Source organism: Portunus trituberculatus, chromosome 19 (genome assembly GCF_017591435.1).
Source record: "Portunus trituberculatus isolate SZX2019 chromosome 19, ASM1759143v1, whole genome shotgun sequence".
Taxonomy (NCBI): domain Eukaryota; kingdom Metazoa; phylum Arthropoda; class Malacostraca; order Decapoda; family Portunidae; genus Portunus; species Portunus trituberculatus.
Genome location: NC_059273.1, coordinates 18,669,838 through 18,688,758, shown reverse-complemented (window position 1 = coordinate 18,688,758; position 18,921 = coordinate 18,669,838). Strand labels below are relative to the sequence as shown.

The 18,921-nt window shown below is 40.0% G+C and overlaps 2 protein-coding genes across 2 annotated transcripts; one reads left to right on the top strand and one right to left on the bottom strand.

The window, feature by feature from the left end:
- Window positions 1–433: 433 nt before the first annotated feature.
- On the bottom strand, window positions 434–13,680 carry LOC123506241 (probable isocitrate dehydrogenase [NAD] subunit alpha, mitochondrial). The gene is made up of 4 exons (XM_045258168.1): window positions 13,512–13,680; window positions 4,710–4,838; window positions 2,683–3,083; window positions 434–1,501 (listed from the first exon to the last, which is right to left on the bottom strand). Exons 1-4 carry the CDS (start codon window positions 13,533–13,535, stop codon window positions 982–984), a joined length of 1,074 nt encoding a protein of 357 aa, XP_045114103.1. The 5' UTR covers window positions 13,536–13,680; the 3' UTR covers window positions 434–981.
- A 701-nt stretch (window positions 13,681–14,381) lies between these two features.
- On the top strand, window positions 14,382–18,702 carry LOC123506244 (cAMP-regulated phosphoprotein 19-B-like). Its single transcript, XM_045258171.1, has 3 exons — window positions 14,382–14,604; window positions 16,723–16,851; window positions 17,216–18,702. The coding sequence occupies exons 2-3, from the start codon at window positions 16,750–16,752 to the stop codon at window positions 17,384–17,386; spliced, it is 273 nt and encodes a 90-aa protein (XP_045114106.1). The 5' UTR covers window positions 14,382–14,604; window positions 16,723–16,749; the 3' UTR covers window positions 17,387–18,702.
- Window positions 18,703–18,921: the final 219 nt, after the last annotated feature.

Sequence of the window (18,921 nt, the reverse complement as noted above, 5' to 3'; positions counted from 1 at the left end):
CACAATGACATTGTGTTACTATTGCTGTAACACCCAACTGTAAAGCTGTACTCCTGCATAGAATAGCAAAGATTATCTCAACATTGTTTGTTATCCATACTGGCTCTGAAGACACTAACTAAATCCTGTATCTCCAGAGAAATCTTTGCCTAAGCAAGATAAGTAACAGTAACAGTAGAAAAATGCAAGGAGGAATGAAGGCTATCACACACTGACTACGGTGACTTGACAGACCTGAGTAACTATACAAGGATACAATGCAGTCTTTAATGGATTGATGATGAGGTGAATGACCAGTTTTCTGTTCAGGCTGCCTTTTATGTTGGTCTTCCTCACTCTTGGTCCTTGGTGCAGACATGTATTATAATATTTGAGGGAGATTATAAATGCATCATTCATATCTTAACAGAAGAGAATATTTGAAATGGTGGGCTTAGATACAACATTTATTTTATGTACAGAATATTAACAGACATTTCACTCACTATATACATAACATTTAAATTAGGTAGATAGTTTACAGTAAACTACTAATGTTTGACATTTTGATTAAGAAAATCTATCTTCTATTAACAAACAACTTTTCAATATAAGATCAACATTAATTTTTCCTAACTTCATTAGTACATTTTCTTTGTTGCTACTGACTAACTTTTTTTGTCTTTTCAATACTAGTTTTTTTGTTCAAACATTTTTATTTTCGTCTTTTCAATACTAAGATAAAATCTAATTTTTAGTTCAAACATTTTTGCTTTTTTTTATTTTCATGAGATCAGTGTGGCTGCTCAACAAGTGCCACAGCATTTTCTTGACAAGCAGTAACAAAATCTAGTTAACAAAAGAATAACTAAAGCATATAAAATGAAATATTTCAGTAGCTAATTTGGATTCTGCATTTTTATTTCATCTAAATATTTTAAGTACTACAGATCTGATCATCTTATTCACCTCTCCATTTATACTGAACCTGGAAGACTAACATTATGAGTTGGAAATCTTACGGCAAATTTCGTCAGTGAACTCAGAACACTTTGCAGAGCCACCTAGATCACCAGTGCGGAAATTACCCTCCTTGATGGTCTCAAAGCAGGCCTGTTCAATGACGGAAGCGTGTTTGTGTAGATCCATGTAGCGCAGCATCATCACCGCTGACAGGAGGAGGGCCGTAGGATTGGCCTTGTCCTGACCAGCAATGTCTGGAGCAGTGCCGTGGACAGACTCAAACACAGCACCACCCTCCCCTATGTTCCCTGAGGGTGTGAGGCCCAGGCCCCCCACCAGGCCAGCACAGAGATCAGAGAGGATGTCTCCGTACAGGTTGGGCATGACCAGCACGTCATACTGAGAGGGATCTTGCACCATATTGAGGCACACCGTATCCAAGTATTTCTCCTCAAACTTGATGTCCGGATTCTTCTCGGCAGTCTCTCGGCAACACCGGAGGAAGAGTCCATCCGACATGCGCATGATGTTGGCCTTGTGCACTGCCGTCACCTTGGACCTGCAACAGTGAACAGACGTTTCTGGCCTGCTACCCATACCTCCAAATATTAAAAACCTTTACTTGGAGCTGAAGACTTAGGGGACTGATATCCAAGTTATGATTTTAAAGTTTGCCTCTTCGATATAAAGATGCTTATGTAGGTGATAGATTCCAATAACATATGATGACGACTATTTTAGTTGGTGCTGTGTGAACCTGTATTCTGTCTTGGCTCCAGCTACAGACTGTATATTGTCCTTAAGGTTCTATTGCTCCTCCCACAATCCATGTCCCCACCAATAACGTCAATGAGCTACACCATGCCCCATCCTCTATCCAGGAGGAGGAAGTAGCACTGGCACACCCTACATCACAGTCTCCCACCATATAGTTTCTCCCTTCTCCTCCTTATTCTAATATTAATAACAGATGAGGCATAAAAAATAACACAGACGCTGAACTACACTTACTGGTTTACTCTGACATATTGGTTGCTTTACGAACAAAAGATTACGACGTTAACTTCATGGGCATTTAATATTGTTACGGAATTATTTTATTCTTTGTGTTCTTTTAAAAAAAGGACTCAATATTAATATCCATCAGAGTCATGTGTGTGTGTGTGGGGAGAAAATGGGGGAAATACAGTTCTCTCATCCCCTCCCTTTTTTTGTTCTCTCTCCATCTAGTGAGTTATCACAAACACTGCCCCACAACATGCTATTAGCTTATCTATGACCCTGCTATCACCTCCCAGATTAGTCACCATGATACCCAGCTTCTAGGTGGTTACACCAAAGATGTGCTTGTGTGGTGATATGGGCCCTAATATGGGTACCACTATAAATAAAATTGCCTGTGCCACTAATGGGTGGAAGCTGAACAGTGCTTCTAAAACTCTTCAAGGTACCTACAGGTGCTATAGGCCATGACATGAAAAAAAGGCTCTTCTGTAGATGTCTAACAAAAATAAAAAAAATATATATCAATGAATTAATCAAAATCCATGTATTCCAGTAAGATTGGATAAAGAATTTCACCACAGAAAAATTACACAAGACCTTGTATCCTCAAAAGGAGCATGAAAACTAACTACCAATCAGCATACTGACCACCATATTAACACCACTCTTGGCAATACAACTCTACAACAGTTCACCACAACATGACAACTCCAGCCATCCCCACTGTGGCCTCACCTGCCATTGCTGCGGGCGTACTGGAAGGCATACTCAGCCACCCTGCGGGAAGCTGGCTCAGTGATCAGCTTAATGCTCTGCACCACACCGTCAACAATCTCGTGCTCTATGCCGGAGTACTCTCCCTCTGTGTTCTCTCGGATGGTCACCACATCCACATCCCGATAGAGTGTCTCATAGCCCTCCACACTGCGGCACGGTCTCACGTTGGCATACAGACTGAACTCCTTACGGATGGCCAGGTTGAGAGAGCGATGGCCCTTGCCCACTGGAGTCATGAGGGGGCCCTTCAGTCCAATGCCATTCCGGTTGACAGACTCAATGGCTGCTGGAGGAATGCCAAACTTGCCATCTGGTCCCTTCACAGGGGTAACGTCCACCTCCTCCCAGGCGATGGGAACCTGAAGCACATTTCCTCATTTTAAGGTACAAAAAGTCAATATTTCCTTCAATAAATACAATTCTTTTAAAAAACAATGTAGTGTTATTTTGTATGTAAGTCAATCTAATAGTTTTAATTGTTCAATAAAGCATATTGTTATTCCCAGTCAACATAACATGGTGAGCATGGACCAAAGTTCTAAAAAGATGCATCTATAAAAAAAAAAAAAAAAAAAAAAAAAAAAAAACTGACACAAAAAGTATTATAAGGTATTAGCCACATATTCATGCTAACATTGATGCAATCTTATCTCTCTGAATCTCTATTCAATACTACTACTTTCCATGAATCATAATGAAGTGTGTCCTAATTTAGTCCTAAACAATAATCTACAACTTTACACTAACACCTGCTACCATCAAAGGTGGAAAACTGAATTTATGAAATAAACATCTAAAACTTTACATTGTCACTACTGCCATCACCAGCCTCTCACCACCTGTCTTACATTAGCCTCTGTTACACATCAAAGCTGAAACAACTGCTGAAGAAGCATACACTACACTTAAAATGATGCAAAATACAACTAAGAATTCTCTCACTGCCAATGCTTAAACTTTACTCTACACTTCAGAAGTGACAATGCCACCTACAAAGTACAGTAATGAACAATACAAAATGACATTAATACAATTAAACCTATCATAGTGTTTTGCAATACTTACACCAACAACATCAGTGAACTGTTACATGCAACTGGTAATACCTCAAATTGACAATAAGAGGCCTTTTGACCAGGCCCTAAGCTAATCTCCAGCCTTAACCCGCCACTTAGGTATATCTCTGAAGACCTAAGAGGATCTCTGGTGGTAGCAAGTGTATCTGCAAGGCATAAAACAAGATAATCTACAGAATAATTCTCATCACAATACAACAGCAAAAATTATGAAACCCAGACATTTGTTACTTAGATCAAGAAGCACAGCAAATGTTTCTGCTATGACTGCTGGTGAGGTAATGTCTATACAAGACAACCAGGAGCTAATCAACATACCCTACTGGACATAAAGGAATGGTGCAGTCCACAGCCATTGAGGACCATAAGACTTGACCAGTTGGACTTTTTTGCTGCAGGTGGATAATCGGCCATGCACAGTATAATGTAAAAACAGTGTAGGCATAAATAATTAAAAGACTAACTTTCTACATTATTTGAAAAGCTGAGGAGGAAAAAATGACAAGTTATTATACAATTACACATGCTTAAGCATTAAAGAAAGTGAAAAGAGTATCAAGCAGAGAAGGCTGGTGCAACGAGGTAAACAGAAGAGTGATACACAGCAGATATAAAATTTTGTTGATGCATTTCAGATACCAAGCCAAGCCCTTCAACAATGTAAAATGGGTAACACCTCACCGGTAAGGGTAAAGTCAGAGATTGCTTAAGTGGAAACAGAAACTAGAAGAAATATCATTACTGCAAACATGAATTTCTCACAGACTGCCATTTTTTCAAACTGCACTTCATGTCCCACCAACATGCAAGTCAAGCATACCACAGAAAAGAGGACGACCATGGTTTCATGGTTTAGTAAAGAGTACATGGAGATATCATGACATGAGCCAAACACAACAATACACTCACCTCGGCTGCAGAAAAGATCTTCTGTACGGCAGCAGAAATCTCCGGGCCAATGCCATCACCTGGGATCAGCGTGACAGTCTTTACATCAGTGCTGAGCTGGCGGACTCCTGATGACCGCAGAAGGTTGAGCTGAGGAGGAAGATGAAAGTTGCATTCAAAGGTCTTAGATTGTCTAAACCTTTAAGAGTATATATATATATATATATATATATATATATATATATATATATATATATATATATATATATATATATATATATATATATATATATATATATATATATATACGTAGTTATATTTTTACAACCAACTATAAGCTGTTCATCTAATTCAGAATAAATTAACATGATCAAAGAAGCAGTATTTTCTCATTTTCTATTACAATCACAATCAACTGAACACAAAAAGCTATATGAAAATTTGCTGAATACAATTACAAATACATGTATAATTCTTGAGACAGAATGAATTTGAGAATTTCACATTTTCCAACAGTTGAGATTGAATGTAAATCTATCCAAATAGAGTGAAAAAATGAGATACTTAGTGACAGTTTAATGGCTTCAGTTAGAATCTTAGAGTTTCCAGAGAGAGGGAGAGAAGACACACTGTTGATAAGGCATGAAAGATGAACACTATCACTGTACCTTTGTAATCACCAAATGCCACTATTCTTCACTTCACTTTTAAATGCAATAATCATATAAGTGTCCTAATCAAACAATACCTGCACTACTACTGTTGCTTTATCCTATTCACCTGAATCTATACTTTCTCTCTAAACCTTATGTTGGCTTGCATTCCTGACACCAAAAACATCTGATGCTATCATGGCCAAACTTATGTTAGCTAACAGTCTCCAGCATTGCCTAGCCTGAGAAGACAATATTGGCTCATACAAGGCTAAACTTTTGAAATGCTGAATAGTTCAAGTAATGGGGATCCATACCTGACGCGATGCCAAGTAAAGCCTCTCAGCATTGCACACAAGACAATGTACATGTACTTACTATAAAGCTATTCTAATGGAAGGTCCATACAAACTTCCTCTTTTAAATACATGTACAGATATAAAGATTATTGCCATTCCATTAAGTTGAAGCAACTCAGGCAGCTGTACATGAATCAGTACTTAAAAATCTTTGTAAATGTATCAATTACTACTGAAGCAAAAGCTGTCTTCAGTTCCATCCAAAGACATAGCCTGTAACACACCCCACAGTACATGATAAGCTCTAAGCTATCCATCCAAAGCTTGCACCTGAAGCCAGGAAGAGTTTTAGAACAAGTAGCATGAAAGCTGTTGACAGGAAGAGCATTGGAGAGTCCATGAAGGTCTTCATTTTTTTCCAGAATGTTGTACAGTTGCAACTGAATACAATATGATCAAATATTGATATGTCATGAGAACCTGTCTTACACAAGTGGTTAGTAATAAATGAGCATGAGGCAAATATCATCAGATGTGCCATAGTCTGGTGGACACACCTAATATCAACTATTGAGCCATTAACATTGTTCAATGGTACTGTTGAAGAGACTGTGTTATTATTCACAGTCACCTGCTGGTCACCCAGCCAGCCTTCCCTATTACAGGGTGAGCTCAGAGCTCATTGACCAATCTTTAGGCAGGACTGAGACCACACCACACAACACACACACGGAAATTGAGGCCACAACCCCTCGAGTTACATCCCGTACCTACTTGCTGCTAGGTGAACAGGGACTACACATTAAGAGGCTTGCCCATTTGCCTCGCTGCACCCAAGACTCAAACCCGAGCCTTCTTGGTTGTGAGTCAAGCATGCTAACCACTACACTACACTCTCGACATTCTTCCATTCCACATACACAGATCTTCCCTATCCATTTTTTCCATGTGTGTGTGTGTGTGTGTGTGTGTGTGTGTGTGTGTGTGTGTGTGTGTGTGTGTGTGTGTGTGTGTGTGTGTGTAATTCACCTCAGTTGCCTGCTGGTCACCCAGCCAGTCTTCCCCATTATGGAGCGAGCTCAGAGCTCATAGACCGACCGATCTTCAGGTAGGACTGAGACCACATCAACACACAACACACACCGGTGTATTTACCTAGTTGTAGTTTTAAAGGGCCTGGGCTTTATGCTCGTATGGCCCCGTCTCCATATCTACACTTATCCAATTTTTCTTTAAAACTATGCACACTCGTTCCTGACACTACTTTTTCACTCAAACTTCCACGTGTGTGTGTGTGTGTGTGTGTGTGTGTGTGTGTGTGTGTGTGTGTGTGTGTGTGTGTGTGTGTGTCCTCAAGAATTATCTCTTTTTTTTTGTGTGTGTGTGTGTGTGTGTGTGTGTGTGTGTGTGTGTGTGTGTGTGTGTGTGTGTGTGTGTGTGTGTGTGTGTGTGTGTCCTCAAGAATTATCTCATGATCTTTGCCTTCTTTAATTAATCTACAACAAATATCTTTAGAGTAAGACATCATTGCACATTAATATTTGATCATATTTCACAAACACAGCCACAACTCTGCAAAGAAAGTAGTGATGAGTGACACTGAAGCACAGAAGGAATGAAAAAATGAGCAATATGGAAGGAAACTTGACATTAAGTAGCATTTGAGAGCAATAAAAATGTACTATAGCAACAGTGACAGAGGAAAAATACTAAGAGAAGAGGTACAATTTTCTCAACTATTATTTTGTCAGTCTATCAGCAAGCATCTTATTTATTTATTATTATTGTTATTATTATTTCTTTTCTTTACTGAAGTCATGAATGAAAAAAGATAAGAAGGTTCATGTATTGTGTTTATTAATCAAGACGAAGTTAGCTAATCAGTCAACCTTAATTCCTGGCCAAGAGTTGAATAGGTAGCAGTCAGATCTCAAGTAAAGGAGGGTTCACACATGTCAATATGTTCAATATATGACTCAAATTGCAAGTCGGTAGAAGTATCGATAGAGCCCTTCTAGTTGAAACACATTCACACATAGCATGATTAGCGACCAGGAAATATTGGCTGGTTGGCCAGAAGATTCTGTCCTACACCCAACCAGTAATTACAAAGGTAATAATTAGAGTAAATTAGCCTATATTTCTTATAAGAAAATTTTTAATCTTAAGACTATAAACAATTGCAATCAAATTCAGTAAATCATCACAAGTATTCAATCCTCATCTCCAACAACACCATGCAGAGAGGGAAACAGTTCTTCGAGAGTGGCAGCCATTTCATCGAAAGTTGATTTGCATTAGCTTTTTTTGCTGTATATAGTTCATTAATAAGGTCTCAGATGTGCTCCTTTTTCCTCATCAAATCCAACATTATCTTCTCTACATCTGGACACCACATTTTCAAACCTTTCTCTGTGACGTCGCAATGTAAACAAAGTCGCAAATCGACTGGTTTCTCCGGTCGCTAGGCACCGATATTCAGTGGAAAACTCTACTGACTTACAATTTTGGTCGCATATCATGTGTAAACCCGCCTTAAGCACTGCCATATCCTCAACACTCAGCCCAGATGGAACACAGCTGGCATATACTAGACCCACAACACCACTATACCTCTTGCCACCCCTAAACACTCAGACAGTCCCTAACACACCCTGACAGCAGCCCTAATATACCCTCACAGCCCCAACACAACCTAATAGCCCCAACACACCCTGACAGCCCCAAATACACCCTGACAGCCCCAACACACCCTAACAGCCCCAACACACCCTAACTGCCTCAGACACACCCTGACAGCCCCAACACATCCTAAAAGCCCCAAACACACCCTGACAGCCCTAGACACATCCTAACAGCACCAGACACACCCTGGCAGCCCAAACACACCATGACAGCCCCAGATACACCATAACAGCCCCAGACACATCCTAACAACCCTAGACAGACCCTAACACCCCTAGACACACCCTGGCAGCCCCAACACACCCTGACAGCCCCACAATGCACCCTAACAGCCCCAGATAGACAGACACTCGTAAGCCCAAACAGCCCCAAACAGACCCTGATGACCTTAACACACCCTGACAGCCCCATATACACCCTAACAGCCCCAGACACACCCTGACAGGCCCAGACACACACACCCTGACAGCCGTTGACTTTCTACTCTTACTATGTTTATCTAATGTTTTGTAAAGATCTGAAAAAGTAAAATAAATAAATAAATAAAATAAATAAGGCACCACATATATACTGAATCTTTACCCTCTTTTCTTCTAAACAGTTATCTTTGTTTTTCCTTCTCTTCTTTCATATTTCATCTTCTCTAACTAAGCTGTTTCTCGTTTTCTTCTTATTTCATCTTTCATATTCTTCTCTTCTCTTATCCCTCTCTTCATCATAATCCAGTGAATATCTAGAAAGGCGTAAGTCTGACATTAAGTAACAAGAAATGGACCAATGGTTGCATTTTGATGCCTAAAACATGACAGGGCACTCCTGAATGTTGGGTAAGATCACCTGGAATTCATAAAAAAAATTACTAGATTTACGGAATCTTTCTAAATGCAGAGATTTTTTAGTTATACACATATACAACCACTGGTGCATTCTAACTAAACCTAACCCAAGCTAACGTCTAACCTAACAAATGCAGGGATTTTTATGTTCTACACACAACATGAAAATTAAATGAGTAACTTGCGAGGGAAAGTGTTTAAAAGAAAAGTGTGTCTACTCTTCGATGGTGCATTCCTTTTTGTCAGTGAGACTGATGGCAAACTCAGGAAATACCCATCCTCCTCCCTTACCTCCTATGGACTGCTGAGAGAGAGAGAGAGAGAGAGAGAGAGAGAGAGAGAGAGAGAGAGAGAGAGAGAGAGAGAGAGAGAGAGAGAGAGAGAGAGAGAGAGAGAGAGAGAGAGAGAGAGAGAGAGAGAGAGAGAGTACCTAGTTGTATATTACAGGGTTCAAGCAGGCTCATAGTGACCTGTTTAAATATCTATTTGTCCAGTTTTTCCTTAAATCTATACACACTTTCTGCTGTTACAATCTCTTCACTCAATCTCTTCCACTTGTTCACTGTCTTATGTGGAAACTGAAACTTTATAATGTTCCTCAGACATTAACTTTTCATGATCTTGGAGTGTCCTCTTGTGCATCTATTTCCATCGTGTGTGTGTGTGTGTGTGTGTGTGTGTGTGTGTGTGTGTGTGTGTGTGTGTGTGTGTGTGTGTGTGTGTGTGTGTATTTACCTAGTTTACCTAGTTGTATTTACCTAGTTGTAGTTTTACAGGGCCTGGGCTTTATGCTCGTGTGGCCCCGTCTCCATATCTACACTTATCCAATCTTACTTTAAAAGTGTGCACACTCGTTGCTGACACTACTTTTTCATCTAAACTGTTCCACGTCTCAGTACATCTCTGGAAACTATATTTTTAATATCTCTCAGACATCTTCCTTTCTCAGCTTTTTACTATGCGATCTTGTGCTTCGGATGTCATATTCTTCTCTCAGGATCAGTTTCTCATTATTCACTTGGTCCATTCCGTTGATCAATTTATAAACTTGTATCAGGTCTCCTCTCTCCTTCTTTGTTCCAGGGTTGGTAGATCCATAGCCTTTAGTCTCTCCTCATATGTCATCCCTTCAAATTCTGGAACCATTCTTGTAGCCATTTTTGTAGCTCTCCAATTTCCTTATGTGTTTCTTTTATGAGGGGTCCACACTACTCCTGCATATTCCAATCTGGGTCTTATTATAGTACTTATCAATTTCTTCATCATTTCTTTGTCCATGTAGTGAAATGCTACTCCAATATTCCTTAGCAAATTATATGTTTCTCTAAAAATTCTATCAATATGGCTTACTGGTTGATTGTTTTCTTCCATCGTCACTCCTAAGTCCTTTTCCTTTTTGACTTTCTCCAGTTCTACTCCATCTCCCATCTTATAGATTCCCACAGGTCGTCTTTCACTCTTTCCCATTTCCATGACATGGCTTTTGTTCACATTGAATTCCATTTCCCACTTCTTACTCCATTCCCAGATCTTATTTAGGTCTTCTTGCAGTATTTCACAATCCTCCTTTTGTTTTATAACTCTGCACAGTTTTGTATCATCTGCAAACAAATTTATGTAGCTGTTCACTCCTTCTGGCATATCGTTAATATAAATGAGGAAAAGTATTGGTACCAATACTGACCACTGTGGCACTCCGCTTTCTACTGCTCTCCACTTGGACTTCATATCTTTAACTACCGTCCTTATTTCTCTCCCCCTCAAATAATTTTCTATCCATCTCAATGTGCTTCCTTTTAAGCCAACCTTCTCCTCTAACTTCCTCAGTAATCTTGCGTGTGGCACTTTGTCAAACGCCTTTTTAAATCCAAATAAATGCAGTCAACCCATCCTCTCTCTTGTACTCTATCAACTATTCTAGAATAGAAACTCAATAAATTAGTTACACAAGACCGTCCTTTTCTAAAACCAAATTGGCTATTTGATATTAATTTGTTGTCTTCAAGGAACTCGATCCATTGTTTCTTTATTATTCTTTCACACATCTTGCATATTACACTAGTTAGTGATACCGGTCTGTAATTTAAAGGTTCTTCCTTCCTTCCGCTCTTATATATGGGAACCACCTCAGCTCTTTTCCATTCTACTGGCACTGTTCCATTTTCTATTGAGCATTTTATGATGTTGTATATAGGACTTGCTAGTTCTTCCCTACATTCTTTCAGTATTCTGCCTGAGACTTCATCCGGTCCCATTGCCTTCTCTTCATCCAGTTCCTTCATTAACTCTTTTATTTCAAGCTTGGTTACTTTAATCTCTTTCATATAGATTGTCTCTATTACCCTGTGGCCTCTCAAATTTGGATTCCTTAGTAAAGACCTCCTGGAATTTTTATTTAATAGTTCTGCCATACTTTTGGGTCTTCCACCATCCCGTTCTCTCCTTTTAACCTTTCTATTGTTTCTTTTTGCCTAATTTTTCCATTTATGAATCTATAGAACAATTTTGGTTGCTCCTTACATTTTTCGACAATATCTTTTTCGAAGTTCTTTTCCTCTTCCTTCCTCACCTTAACATATTCATTTCTCGCTGCCTTGAAGTTTTCCTTATTTGCTGGATTTCTATTTCTCCTCCACCTTTTCCATGCTCCATCTCTTTTCTCCTTTGCCCTAGCACACCTTGCATTAAACCAATCTTTCTTTCCTTCTTCTTTAGGTCTATATTTTGGGACATATTCCCTGACTCCTGTTTTGTATATTTCCAAAAATAAGTTATATTTGTCTTGCATTGTCTCTGAGTTTTCCATCTCCTCCCAGTCTACATTTTTAAAATAGTTCTTGAGATTCTCAATATCAGCCTTTCTGTAATTCAATCGGTCTCCTTTGTATGAATCGTCTCTATCTTCCTTTCCCTCTTCTATATCTATTTCTAATCATCATGTTTCCATCATGTGTGTGTGTGTGTGTGTGTGTGTGTAATTCACTGTTTGATCTGCTGCAGTCTCTGACGAGACAGCCAGACGTTACCCTACGGAACGAGCTCAGAGCTTATTATTTCCGATCTTGGGATAGGCCTGAGACCAGGCACACACCACACACCGGAACAAAAATGTCACAACTCCTCGATTTACATCCCGTACCTACTCACTGCTAGGTGAACAGGGGCTACGTGAAAGGAGACACACCCAAATATCTCCACCCGGCCGGGAATCGAACCCGGTCCTCTGGCTTGTGAAGCCAGCGCTCTAACCACTGAGCTACCGGGCCGTGTGTGTGTGTGTGTGTATTTACCTATTTGTGTATTACAGGGCCCGAGCTAAGCTTTCTATGTCCTGCCTCCTTGGCCACTCCTGTCATATCTCTCTTTCATCTGATTGACACACACTGCATCAATGACATCACTGCTCAGTTTATTCCACTTATCAATGCTACGATGCGGGAAACTGTACTTTCTCATGTCATTTAGACAGAAGTCTTTTATTAGTTTTTTTCCATGTCCTCGGAGATGATTACGTGTGGTCACCTTTTATCAACTCTCTGTCCAGTATGTCAATCTTGTTCACCAATTTATACATAGTTATCATGTCTCCTCTTGTTCTCTCTTCTTGTGTGGTCAGCCCCAGCTTCTTCAGTCTTTCCTCATAGTCTAACTCCCTGAGTCCTGGTACCATCCTTGTTGCCAGCCTCTGTACCCTTTCCACCTTCTTCACATTTTTCTTCATATGCGGTGACCAGACACATGCTGCATATTCTAACTGGGGTCTTATTAAAGTGCATAGTATCTTCTTCATCATTCCTTCATCTAGGTAGTGGAATGCAAGACCAATATTTTGAAGCATGTTATATGTTTTCCAAAATATCTTGTTAATGTGTGTGTGTGTGTGTGTGTGTGTTAGGCATAATAGTGTCCCAGTACATACACCGTTCTCCCAAATGGTCTCCTTCGTAAAAATCGCGTTCACACATTCACCCTCAGGTAATGTGCAATGAAGCAGATCAGGCCACGGGCGTGACGCGAGATGACCTGCCGGTGACCTTACACCGGCGCCCAAATTTAGGACCGGCGAACTCATTAAGCTTAAGTAAACCAGACACTTCCCATAGCCACCAGAGCCTCACCCACACCATTCATGACAGCACAATACCTCGCCGCCACGTCTCACTATACAAAATAGCTCTAAAATACACACAGTAGAACCGCACACAAGACCAGTGTATGATGCTGATTTCTGCCACCTACAGTCCCTCAAGAGCTTCATGTGTGGCCCAGGAACAAATGCACCGTAGGAACTCTTGGTAATGTAAAGTAATGGATAGGGGAAATAGGTACTAGTGGTCAGTCAATACTCACAGCTGACCGACACAAGCCCGCCATGTTGTCTTCTGCTGCAGGACTGGAGGATTCCCAAATGACGGAAATGGCTTAAATATTTTACTCCACAATCTACAGTAATTCGTGAATTGAAAAAAAATATACTGAGAAAATTATCCCACAATATATAGAAACCCAGAAGTAGCGTAAGAGTACACAGAGATAGTTATCTGGAAGCTCGTATTGTACCAGGAAAATTCTACCTAAGTACTCCAAAATATACGGAAACTCATAAATTGCTACAGAAATATTAGAAAAAAACTATTGATATTTTTACTATGCATTCAAATATTGCAGAAAGGAACTGGAAAATGCCAACTAATATATTTAGGAAATCCAAATTGATACAATGACTGAAAGAAAAAAAAAGTTTTACTGTTACTAAGCTCAAAGAGAATTTTTGATAGAGTAGAATAAATTTCATGACACAACAGTTATTGTTTGGGTTGACAAGAAGAGAAGCGAGCTGTGAATGATAAAGGTGCATTCTTGACTCACGTTGTAGGTAGTCGCAGTACGCAGTAACGGTTATAGTAATTGGGACACAAAGTACGAAAAATTAATAAAATCTATCAAGATGTAACATATAACAGGAAAAAAAGAACATAGATAAATCAGTTAATCTTTTAACATATTTCATTGTAATAAAAATGATAGATAGTCCTCTCTCTTTATAAGGACTAAACTCTGCTTATCATCACCATATAAGACTTTACCCGACAAATAACGCTAACACCCTATCAGATGTAATTCACACAGTGTTCGCACCTGTAATCATGACTATCCAAGGTATGTTTAGGGTCTACTAGGGTGAATACTAATGAGGTGGCGGTGGTGAGTGGTGAGTGCAGTCCCCCCTGCAGACAGTAGTGCCTCACCGAGTCACCAGTGAGTGGTGGTGCTGGCAGACGGTGGGACGTAGACACTTGCCTTCCCTTGTTTGCTGTCTTGTGGGACTTTTTTTATCCCCATTCAGCCGCCGTCCTGTGATCATGTCTGACTCCGAGCACAAGGAGGAGAGCAGCCCGCCGTGGAGAAGAAGCCTGCGGAGGCCGAGGAGAGCCAAAAGGAGGTGAGCTGGTGACCCAATATGGATGTAAACAAACTTGATTAAATTTCACCGCAAGGTTTAAAAGGAAATTTTCCCCTTGGTTTCCATCATGTCTACTTCGAGCTTTGTTTGTGGATGGTGTATTTGGTGGGAGCAGCAGTTTTCGCCTGGAAGAGGGCGAGGGGCCAAAAGGCAGGCAGTGGTGGGGCCAGGGCTGAGGGCTGCCAGTGATGTCATCATGCAGTGTGTTGTCGCTCACCAGCATACCTTTACCTAGACCTTCTCGCTTGCATGGAGGTTTCACTCCTTTTGAGGAAGCCTAGTGCCTCGCAGCATACCACAGAGAGAAGTCACATGCCTTACCTGTTGAGGCTCAAGGCTGCAGCACCAGCCTTCTCAGACTCACCTGGTTGGCTGGTTGGCTGACCTGGTGAGTCTGAGGCTCACTGTCCTTGCAATGGATACACTAAGATGGAAAATGACAGGGATGAATTGTGGGCAAATTTTTGGTGACATCATTCTCTGTGGATTTCAGAAGCATTATTAGGTGGCCTTCACATATCCAGACTTAGAGTTTTTAGGGAGTAATACATGATATTTTTCAAATTGTGATTCACGCTAGGAATCTGCAGTGGAATTATGGAACTTACTCGCTAGGAATCTGCAGTGGAATTATGGAACTTACTTGTCAAAACTTCACGTGACCTAGATAGAAATGCTGATGTTATTTCAATATTGCACCAATCCTTAGATTTCAACTTGCAACTGCTTTATTCTAATTTATTCTTTTATCTTATTGTGATATATTTTGATGTGTTTTGAATTAATATTGCTGCCATGGCGGTCTTGTGTTATTATCCAAGCATAGTTTTGTTAGAAGGGAAGGGAAAGCTAAAGACCAATTTCTTTCCTCCTCTTCCTTGCTTTTTTTTTCACAAAATCTTGACACATCAGGTGTCTTTGGCCACACACTTCAAGGAACTGTGTGCATTACATTTAACAGTCTTGTGATCAGTCACATATTGATGACTGTGTTGCCTCCTGCTCCAACCCTCATTGTCACATCTCCAATTACTGTCTGCACCAGTCCCTTCAGCTGGGTGCAGTGGCCCATCACACCACACAACAGCTCTTCTTAGATTCCAAGATCTTCCGCTATTACCACAATGGGAATGTAACCCCATGCCCATGTTCACTGTCTAACTAAAAGGCTCCCCATCTGCCTGTCCCTGCACCTTGATAGAATGGGTATCCATAGCATGGCACAGCACCTTAGGCAGAGTGGGGCTGCACAGAAATTGGCTCTTACTGGGCCACACTTTCCACCCTGTTCAGCTTTTCCTCACTTTGTGCCATGACAATAGGAGAAACAGTGGGACAAGAGTTCTTCTGGTGCCCTTTCCTTTAGTTCCAGCAACAGGCCTAATACTAGAACAATCTGGGAGGGTTCCTTACCATGCTTTTTCTCCATAAAGGCAATACTTCCTGTTGTGTCTTAGATGTCCACATTGGAAACGGTTACTTTTAAAGACTCCCGTTGTCAGGGAGTGATGCGTCACAGTAGGAGACTACATAAACCCCTTCCTGGCCTTGACCAGCTCCAGCAGGTCAGAAGTGTAAGTCCCCCGCATGCTGTTCCGCAGTACAGATTCAAGCTCAAGGCCTCAAGCTAGAGACTCCTGCAGTGTCTTAACGTGAGCCTGTTGGATCTACCCTCCCCAAACCTATGCATGGTTGACCTCCCAGGAAATAAAGCCGTCTAACTCCTTGGGCCTTTGGTTTGACAGCTTGTAAGGCTGATGGTTTGCCAGGCTCTGGGGTGAGAGGGAGAGGGAGGTCATGATGGTTCAGCATTGACTGTATTTTGACATTTTGTAAAATACATTAATTTATTGTGAATACGTTATTTTGCTGCTGTTATTAATGCAAATTATAATTTTTTAAGTATTTTAGAGTAGAAATACTAATTAGTATATAATACATTTTCATGACTACTGTATGAATTTGGTTCACTAAAGATTTGTGTTTCACATGATAATGATATAAAATAGATATGAACTAAGATATTGCTCCCTTTTATTATGATTGAGGTGTTATAGGACTCGATGCATAGGTACGAGGTATTTCTCTGTGCTGCAGGCCACCCCAGCAGCCCCAACTGCAGCCATGGTGGAGGCAGCTGAGGAGGCCAAACTGAGATCCAAGTACCCCAAGTACCCTCCCATGGCAGGACACTCTGCATTTCTACAGAAAAGGCTCACCAAAGGGGTCAGTATGCACAGGGAGGATGTATTGTAAATAAAGTCTTGTTGCTGCCTCTAGAATGCTGTCTGCTGGAATGTCTAGCTAATGTTTTGTTATCTGTGAAATCATGAAATTGATGGAGCATTTGATATGCAGCATTATCTTTTCTACTCATAAGGGAGATACAGTGGAACATGCTTTTATTAGTATATTTTTAATTTTGTTAAGTTAGTCTATTATTGACTAGAGAAGTTCTCTTAAAGAAAGGTTTTGAGTACAGTACATAACTTCAAATTTAAGAATGTTTTTTATACAGATTAAATAGAATAATATATGATTCATTACTTATCTTGCGTGATTGATTTGATTCCAATCATTCCCACAACAGCAAAAATATTTTGATTCTGGAGACTACCAGATGGCCAAGCAGAAACCTGCCAGCAAGTCCAGGATGCCACCGTTGCTTGCCCAGCCCACCGGTGAGGCCATCCCCACCCCAGAGTCAGTGCCTGTCAGGAAGACCTCTATCATCCACAGCAAGCTGACTTCTGCATCCTAAGCCACTCTCATCCACTGACCTGTCTTCACCCACTTTCTGGGTCTTGGACAGACTATGATGACTCAACTACTACTTCATGATAACCCTGTTGTGTGTCTAGAGTGGAAAGGGAGTGTCATTGAGCCTCCTGTGATCTTGACCTAGTTGAACTGGACTACCATGTATTGCATCATAAGTGTTTGGAGTCGTGGTGGTCGTTTGGGTAAGTATAGCCAAATGTTCTCTTCCTTACCTAGCCTGTTGGAATGGATATTTTGGCCTACTAACATACAAAAACAGATAAAAGGCTTCTTGGTCACAGAAGCAGATTTATGGCCGTGTCTGTGTCGTGTGATACTAAGGTCTTTTGTGGTCCACTGAGGGTTTCTTAAAGCTTGATGGTAGTTGAGAGTTGGCCTAGCAGTGAGGATTTACATTTTGATTAAATACATTTACTTACTTTTTTTTTTGCCATGAGTTGAGATAGAAAAAAAATTGTTTAACATTTGTGAGTGACTTTGAGCTGGAGAAGTAACAATAGTAATATTTTGCTTTATTGAAAGAAAATATATAAGCTTTTGTAATGGTTTTAGAAACTCTCTTCATCAATATTCCTTTCTACCCAGTCTTGTCAGCACTCCTATTATTTAAAATAACCAAAAGTACTGTAGATTCATTATTTTGTTTCATCTCAAAGTATTCTTAAGTGAAACTGTTTTTCATGCCTTTCTTAGACTTGTGACATGTTCTTGTAAGAATATGACAAGAAAGGAGAAAAATCTAAATCTTAGTGCATCCTCATATTACTGCAAAACTGATCGTGACTTGAATATTGACTCAATTCTTGTATTGCGTAGACTTTGAAAGTAGCTGAATACAGGTTTCATGACTCATCATCAGTTTCTACAAAATTGCAAGTATAGACCTATACCATGTGACTTTTATCTATATGTCTTTCATATTAACCAAGAGATAAATCTTATCCTTAATAAATGGTTGATTAGAGCACTTTGCTTAGCTCTGGTGAGGTGAAGCTTGAGTGACCCTTGCAACCCCCCTTCCAGTGACCAGGTTAGGTTACCCCTCACTCACTCTGGTCACAAATTTACTGCTGAGAGCCATAGTCATGCAGTTCTATATTTTTAACCAGTATCATTGTAGCTGTGTATGGGTCTGGTGTATATGGGAAAACATATACAACTATGGATGTAAATTTTCACAGAAGAAATTTATAATATTGTTTACATGCCATATTTAACATTCATGGAAACCTTTTGTTGCCTGTCAAGTTTTCTCGTGTTTTGTGCTGTAAAAAATAATAAACATATTAGTTTTCAGATGTAACTTTTCTCTATATCATGTTTTTTATCCTTACTGTGTATAATTTGCTTAAATGGTGTACTGGTAAAATGAATAAATTAATTAAGATCATATACTACATTGCTGGTCTATAAAATGCAACTTTAATGCAGCATTGAAAAAAAACTGTGTATCAGGATAACATTTTCCTTGATGCCTTGACCATTTATAAGTAGTAGAGATAAGTGTGTCAATTC

Bases quoted from the DNA above. Each gene is read 5' to 3' on its own strand.
- LOC123506241 (XM_045258168.1), bottom strand. From the start codon at position 13,535: ATGGCGGGCTTGTGTCGGTCAGCT. The intron at 4,839-13,511 runs GTGAGTATTGAC...CTTCCTCCTCAG, and splicing joins CGGGCTTGTGTCGGTCAGCT to CTCAACCTTCTGCGGTCATC. The intron at 3,084-4,709 runs GTGAGTGTATTG...AATGTGCTTCAG, and splicing joins AGATCTTTTCTGCAGCCGAG to GTTCCCATCGCCTGGGAGGA.
- LOC123506244 (XM_045258171.1), top strand. From the start codon at position 16,750: ATGGTGGAGGCAGCTGAGGAGGCCAAACTGAGATCCAAGTACCCCAAG. The intron at 16,852-17,215 runs GTCAGTATGCAC...TTCCCACAACAG, and splicing joins AGAAAAGGCTCACCAAAGGG to CAAAAATATTTTGATTCTGG.